Consider the following 7,970-nt stretch of genomic DNA (forward strand, 5'->3'; position numbering starts at 1 on the left):
TTCTTCTTTCTCTATCATTAATCTATCTATCTATCTTTAATCTATCTATCTATCTATCTATATACATCTTTATACGAGAGGGTGTATGTACGTCGATCTCTGCGTCCACACGCCCTCTGCCCTACATATGGCGTCTGTATCTATCTAGAGTTTCTCTAGGAAGAGAGAGAAAGAAGAATTTCAAGCAAATGAAGACTGATCGCCTGAGTGATTGAATGGAAAGAAACCGCAGACAGATACACAAGAAATGAATGACAAGGCAGAGAAGAAGAGAAACAAAAGAGACATAAGCAAGAAGAATTAAAGTGGGGGGGCCACACCTGGCTCGGTATCAACGAATGGAAATCTTGTCTATGAAGTTCTCCTCCTTCTTTTTCTTTTTAAGTGAGAGAAAGAGAGAGTCGTCGTTGCCCCGTTTATTTACCTGGATATCGTCTTCATCTCCTTCCTCAACCATCTCTCCCTTTTCATTTGGGACTTTTCCTTTAAGAATAAACATATTCTCAAGCTCCGCAGGAGACGGCTGGGGAGCGCTTGGAGCTACGAAACAGAAGAAAAGACGAAGAAACAAAGAAATGGAAAGAAAAAGGAGAAAAGAAAGGAGGAGAGTAGACACGAACATGCTTGGGAACAAGAGTATCCTAAAGAAAGAGATGGTGTAGATACACTCGAAAAAGTATGTGTATGCATGTGAACATTCGACGATGAAAAGGCTTAAAAGTGAGGAGATCTTTGAGCTCCTCCAATCTTCTCTAATGCGCCAGTGAAAAGATGTTGAAAGCAAACAGGGTGAGACATCTATTTGCATGCACACATAAATATGTATCTATCTATTGTAGACAGAAGAATAGCCAGGTATAGAGTCGCCACGGGGGCTTTGATGAGAGGCATATGTTGGATGCCTTGTATCGCAGTGGTATATACGACTTATGCAGTCAAATAAATAGAGATATAGATAGTCTGTTCGGCTGTATGTACACCGAGTTGTTGAGACTCGTTCAGGTATCTGTAAAGATCTGTTGACTCTATTTATCAATCTACGTATCTATCTTCAGTCAATCGAACACTCTATCTATCTTCTTGTAGTGTATGAATTATCTACCCATCTATACATCTTTGTGCCTGCAACATACTCTGCCAAAGGGCATGATGACTGCATGTATCCCACGAGCACATATACATAAATTACATACATATTCATACATGCATACATATTCATACATCCATACATGCATGCATACATATTTATCCATGCATGCATAGAAACCTATTCAACCATAGAGCGATATGTGAAGAACATTCTTCGGGAGAAAATGACTTACGTGCTCTGTAGATTTGGTCTCCAATTATCTCATCGAGAATCTGGGCGATACGAATCTTCTGCTTTGTACTGCAATGCATTTCTAATGAAAGAATTATAGGGAACTTCGATCTCTACATGTCACATTCACAAGAAAAGGAAGAAAAAGAAGCCGAAAAGAAATAAAGAAACAAAGCAATGCATATACACGTACACTACCGCTCTGGGCCTATACACACCACGGGGTTCACATGGCGCATGTAGTAGCTGTATGTACACCCGAGAAAGGACAGGTGTACAGACACCCGAAAAGAAGTGCATCCACTTATGCAGCAGAGAACAAACACTACAATGCACTTCATACATACAGTCGGAAAACAGAAGAGGAGAAATTGGGACGAGCCTCTTCTCCGCACCTAAAGAAATCTCCATTGATATACATACAGATATAGATCTACGTAAACATGATCTGAACAACGGAAGTTTATACATAAATCTATCTATCTATATATATGAAGATTTGATGGAGACAGAAGAAATTTCTCGGGATGGAATGCACTGTGGTCGTTTGCATCATAATTGTTGTCTCCAGTCTTCTCCTGTCTCTACTCAGAAAGTTGAATGTTAATGTCTACGATAGATGGTCAGGTGTATATACACTCCAGCTGAATGGATGGGACTGAGCCAACACAGCAGCGAAAAAAAAACTTAAGGAATACATGCATGCATAAAGAAGAAGCAAAGGAAAGCCACCAAAAGAAAAGGAAAGAGAAGAAAGTACCTATCCTTGAAGACTCATATAGCATATGTTTGGAACCATACAGTCACGAGAATGATTGAAACAGGTAGATAAGTAGACTAAGATAGAGAGATTTATAGACCAAGATGAATAAATAGATAAGCACATTGGATATATATATATATATATGTAAACAAAATGCAGACGTCATGATAAGGAGGGAGAGACAGAGAGCATCTTGACATGTGTAAGACAACTGAAGAGAAGTCTCGAAAAAGAGAGAGTGACTTGTAAGAGAAGAAGAGAGAGAGAGATAGAGATAGAGAGATGTATGAGCCGAAGGATGGAGAGAGTTTACCTGGAAGCCATAGTCTTTACATGCTTGTATGACATCCTTAAATTTGATGCGACTCGTCAGTTGATAGCCACCAACACCATGAAAAAGCGAAGGCTCGCCGTCCCCTCCGTCCCAGCAATCGAGTTCGACGCATCGACATCCGCTTAGCAAAGCATCGATGTACTGACCTACGGCTGATCTACCCACGACCTAAGACACGCACAACACAATACAAAAGAGAAGAAAGAAAAAGAAGAAGAAAAGATGACAGGAAGAAGATGTGCTGAATGAGGCGCAGATTGATATAGAGAGAGAGAGAGGAGTGAGAGAAAGAAAGGCTAGGGATGAACGGAAAAGAAAGGAACTAGCTCTTCCGAACCATCATATTAAGAGGCCCCGTCTTAGGAACGACCAAGAAAAAGGAAGACACATATATACACAGATTAAAGATAGATAGATTAAAGATAGACAGATAGAATGAAGTAGATCTAGTGAAAGAAGCAGTTGCATATAAGAAAGTGTCGAGAGTGGTAGATTACCTGGTCGCCACATAGGTAGGTATTGTGCGATGACTTGATCCAGTAGTTGCATAGAGGCAAAGTCATATCCTGATAGATCTCCTTCTTTGCAGGGTGCATTAACGAATTCGCTTCGGAGCAGAGGAGACACCCGAAGCCTAAGGGAGAAAGCATTACTTCTTCTTCTTCTCCTTCTTTAGTCTGCTGTCGATCCAAACTTCTCTACAGAAGAAAGACGAAGACGATAAGGACAAAAAGAAACAACAGAAGGAACACGAAAACGACAGATACATATAGAAAGATGCAGAAATATACAAATATAGAAAGAGACATAAATCGACAGGCCTCTATATACATGTAGAAATGAAATGCAACTATAGATACACACCCTTATATGCGGAGATGCATACGCATATCTATCCATATATATACCTCTGTATATATAGACAGAGGCGTAGAGATAGAAGGTATACATATAGGGGCATATGTATGCAATGCCGTACGTGCACATATATATATCTATACACATATATACGTTTGGAGGGGAGCGGGAAGAGCGAAAGAGACAAGAGAAGAAGAGGAAGAAATTCGAGAAGTGAAGAGATGAAGAGAACACAAAGATAGACGAGGAAAGAGATTTTCTCTTTGCGTGTTCCTACTCTAATTTTCTTTGCTTTCTTATCCTGCATAGTTCATTGACAAAAATGGGAAGAGGTGCATGCAGTAAGACTTACACACACCCGCTGTCTATACACTTGTACAGACGTCGTGGTATCGAGATACCGATCTATCTATCTCTCCAGTACAAGGTAGTAGATACAGGAAAATTCGAAGAGATAGAAGAAAGGAAGAGACCAAACAAATAGAAGATGTCTATCTCCATATGGATGGCTGTATGAATATGCATGCATGAATAGGTATGTATGAATATGTATAAATCTCTATGTACGGGTGATGTGGATGATGCGTATGAAGAGAGGAAAGAAAAGAAAGCCTTTCTCTCAGTAACGATCATTCGGTATCTCCATACATATGCAATCCATACATATGCATACAGATATATAGATCGTGATAGATAAATACGGACAGACAGATACATATATATATATATATATATAAACCACCGGAGAGAATAGAGACGAATACACACGGACAGATGCTGCGTAAAAGAGATTGCGCAGAAACTAGATATAGAGTCTCTCTCTCTCTATATATATATATATATCTGTATCTATATCTCTCTATATGTAAGAATAGATAGAGACATAAGAAGGATGAACTGACTCTCCATTTGATCTCTCTTACAGGTTTCTTGAAGGCGTTATCCACCTGTCGAAAGAGAGAGATTTCTAGATCTAAATCTTCCTTTGACTCCACTTTCTGGATATCTTTAAGGAAACGACGATACCCTGAAGAAGAAAAAGTGCAAAGTGAAGTTCCATACAAAAGAAAAGAAGAAGCAAGATGAAGAGGAACAAAAAGGAGACAAAACGCAGCTGTTTGAGTGTACATACACCCCAGAGAGTGCGTATCTTGAGGGAGAGAGAGAGAGAACTCATGAGAAAAGACATAGAATAATCTCTCTCTCTCTTAGTAGTAGTCGTTGCTTTAGTCAAGGGAGTAGAAGTCATTTTGTCCGTGTGCATGCAGATCTCTATAAATACATATAGATGTATAGAGACGATGAAAGGTGAGTTGTGTATACATCTTACGTCTCCCCGTCTGGGGGATGTGAAGATACATGGAGTCGAATACATATATATGATATATGTATCTCAGATACACAGGAGAGATGTAGAAGTTCATAGATGCATATATATATCTCCTTCTGTCTCTCTATGTAAGTGTATACGTAAGTAGAGAGAAGCCGTCGCCCATAGCAGAGAGATCGTGAGAGAAGGACGTCGACACGACGACTCCTCACATATATATACAAAAGATCTTCAGAGAAATAGATCCCACATGTATGTAGAGATCCATCCCTCTCTCTCTCTCTCACTCTCTCTCTCTAAATCTCTGTTAGATAGATAGAGGTCTGTATACATACACAAAGGTATCTGTGTCTCTGTAAGTACACCGAGACCTCTATGTATGTATACAGACCTCTATCTATGTATACAGACCTCTATCTATCTGTCTCTCTTGAATCCGTTTTTATCTATCTGTCTCCGATCTATCTATCTATCTGTCTCCGATCTATCTATCTATCTGTCTCCGATCTATCTATCTATCGATCGATCGATTGATCCTTCGGTCTGCCTAGATGTTTGGTTCGCCCCGTGCTATTTTTCTCCTACCTACCTGTTTCGTCTATGTACTCTTCATGCGGGTGTCTATACATGGCGAAGTAGTAATCTATATCTGGACGTATCAAAAGCTCTCCCAACAGCTGCATGCACGCACACATGAAAAGAAGAAAAGAAAGGAAAAGAAACACACTGAGAGAAGAAGGAGGGGTCACGGAGAAAAGACAAAGATGGAAATGAGACATCTCCATTATCTGCTGCAGGAGAAATCTCTTTAAAAAAGTTTTGTGTTCTCCTCTTTGTATGTATGTACACCGTAGGTCCCATCTTCAAAGCCGTCATACATCTACATATCTCTCTCTATATAAATATATATATGTATGTATATATGTAGGCAGGTAGGCCTATGTGTATATAGACCGGTCTATTACATCCTTCGCATAACTCCACAGCAGATAGATATATATATATATATATATGTATCTACCTCTCTCTCTACATGAATATATATTATGTAAAGTCGTACATATAACATGAAATCTCTCGCTTATCTTCTTCTTTTCTTTTCTTCTTTTCTTTTCTTTTCTTTTCTTTCTCTTCTTGAAGTGACCTTTCCTTGTGTTCATATCTTTTGTTCATCTCTGTATCTCTCACTCTTCTCCTTCCTTTTTACCTCCCATGGAAAAGCTTTCTCTCTCTTGCTTCTTCTTCTTTTCTTTGTCTTTCTTCTTCTTCTTTCTCTTCGATTTCTCTCTTTCTTTCTTTCTTTCTTTCTGACCTGTCGGAATTCGTTGAAGCCTAGTCGTCCGCAGTTGTCTACGTCGTGTTTAAGGAAGAGGTGTTCCTCGTATCTCCTGTCTGCGAGGTGTAAATTCATCTTCCCTAAAAGGGCTCTCATCTGATTCAAATCGATTCGACCTTAAATCGACACACACACGGGGGACAGAAGAAAAAGAAGAAAATGGAGAAGAAGAAGAAGAGAGAAAAGAAAGAGAAGAAAAGGAAGATACCTAGGAGGGATACATAGCACAGAGACTGAGAGCAGTCGTTGTCTCGACTATTGGGCGAAGAGAGACAAAGTCTTTGAGAGAGACAAGAAACAAATGGAGAGAAATGGATGGACGTCCCTTCTTGAACGGCGAAGAAAAAGAAGAGAGAGAAGAAAAGAAAGAACGTGAGGACGCACAAGAAAGAGAGTTATAAATGAATGAATAAATGGAGAGGGGCACACGAGAAGATCAAAAGAAATAGGACGAAAAAGAAACAATGAATTAAGGCCTGCATGCATCTATCTCAAATCCATCCAGATCTTTACTCTGTCTATCTATCTATCTATCTTCAATCTACCTATCCACTTATCTTTAATCTATCAATCTCTCTGTAATCTGCTATCTACCTCTGTGCGTCTATCCTTGTATATACACATATATATATCAAGAGAGATGAGAGAAGGGTACACATGCAAATACAATGAAATACGCCTACTGAAGAAGAGGAGTCAGCACTCCTCTGTATCTCTATAGGTATGTATCTCTATACACGTATATAGGAACCCCCGTACACATAAAGATGAATAGACAGAAACCTGCCTATACATATATATATATACTGCCTATATACATGATACATATATATAAGGGAGGGGGTGTCTGACCGTCTGACTCCTTTGCAGTGACTGCATGCCACTGTAGAGTGAGGAAGTCCGAATGGCCGGCACTTCGATTGCATGCAGTCTCCTGTCCTAAGGCTATCTCATGATATAAAAGTAAACCCCTCATCCAAATCTTCCATTCCTGACAAAAAAGAAAGACAAGGGAAGAAAGATGAAGAAAAGATCAGACACATCAGTATCAGAAAAAAAGAAAACAAACAAGAGGAGGGGCATGCATGCATGCATACATGTATATATATAGAGAGAGAGAGAAAGATAGATGGAAAATGTTAACGGGTGTAGTGAGTAATCCACGACATGTGCCAAATGGAGTGTATATACACCTGAATATCTGTCCATGTCCATATCCACCCGAGAAATTAAGCACTCCTGACTGAGATTTGGCTAAGAGTCTTCTAGGTTTTATTCTTAGGACTCTTCGTCTTCCTCTTCATCTTCTTGTTACTTTCAAACTTCTTCTTCTTCTTATCTTCGGTACGTTTTCATAGCCGCTGGCTATGCTGTTGATAGATGAGGTGTACGTACACTCACCTCCTGCCTACCCCTAGTATTTCTATTCCTACAGACGCACGGACATACCTCTATAGATACATAGACAGATGTCTTGTATAGACTATACAAGCCCGAATGAAAGCGAGAATCTGAGAGTGCATGCATTCGGGAAAAAAAACGAAAAGCAAGAGGATGCATGCATGCAGATGGATAAAGATATGAAGAAGAAAACAAGCATAGAAGAAAAAGAAGAAGATAAGAAGGCGAAGGAAGAAAAGGAAGAGGAAAGATAGAAGAAACATACACTGATAGGAAATCAAGAGACAGGTAGACAAGCGATCGAGAGAGAGAGACAGGTCTATAGAGATGCTTTCCTTTCTTCATAGAGAACTTCTTGTTTTGCTTCTTTTCTTTCTTTCTTTCTCACCTGTTCATCTCTGCATGCGATGTGAAGAACGCGACCTGTGGAGATAATTTCTATTCCTAGAGACTTATCCATCTTTGACTGCAGCCGGACAAGAGAAACAAGAGAGAAAAGACAAAACAGACCCAGAGAAAAAATGATGAAGAAGAAAAAGAAAGAGAGAAGAAATGAAAAGAAGAGAGAGAAGATAACGACCAAAGAAAGAAAGAAAAAAACAGACAGACAGACAGACAGATAGACAG

At 39.5% G+C, this 7,970-nt stretch overlaps 1 protein-coding gene across 1 annotated transcript in view; it reads right to left on the minus strand.

The window, feature by feature from the left end:
* Nucleotides 1-427: 427 nt before the first annotated feature.
* CSUI_010340 (phosphoinositide phospholipase) overlaps nucleotides 428-7,970 on the minus strand; it is a gene marked incomplete at its 3' end in the record, with an annotated part of 9,443 nt that continues 1,900 nt past the window's right edge. The window contains exons 3-11 of the mRNA XM_068070445.1: nucleotides 7,732-7,809; nucleotides 6,795-6,933; nucleotides 5,919-6,058; nucleotides 5,196-5,283; nucleotides 4,200-4,303; nucleotides 2,916-3,116; nucleotides 2,398-2,586; nucleotides 1,323-1,434; nucleotides 428-540 (exon numbers count right to left, since the gene is read on the minus strand). Coding sequence (XP_067917579.1) covers nucleotides 428-540; nucleotides 1,323-1,434; nucleotides 2,398-2,586; nucleotides 2,916-3,116; nucleotides 4,200-4,303; nucleotides 5,196-5,283; nucleotides 5,919-6,058; nucleotides 6,795-6,933; nucleotides 7,732-7,803 — 1,158 coding nt within the window. The remainder of the gene's footprint in view (nucleotides 541-1,322; nucleotides 1,435-2,397; nucleotides 2,587-2,915; nucleotides 3,117-4,199; nucleotides 4,304-5,195; nucleotides 5,284-5,918; nucleotides 6,059-6,794; nucleotides 6,934-7,731; nucleotides 7,810-7,970) is intronic.

This window comes from Cystoisospora suis (assembly GCF_002600585.1).
Source record: "Cystoisospora suis strain Wien I chromosome Unknown contig_7182, whole genome shotgun sequence".
NCBI classification, from domain to species: Eukaryota; Apicomplexa; class Conoidasida; order Eucoccidiorida; family Sarcocystidae; genus Cystoisospora; species Cystoisospora suis.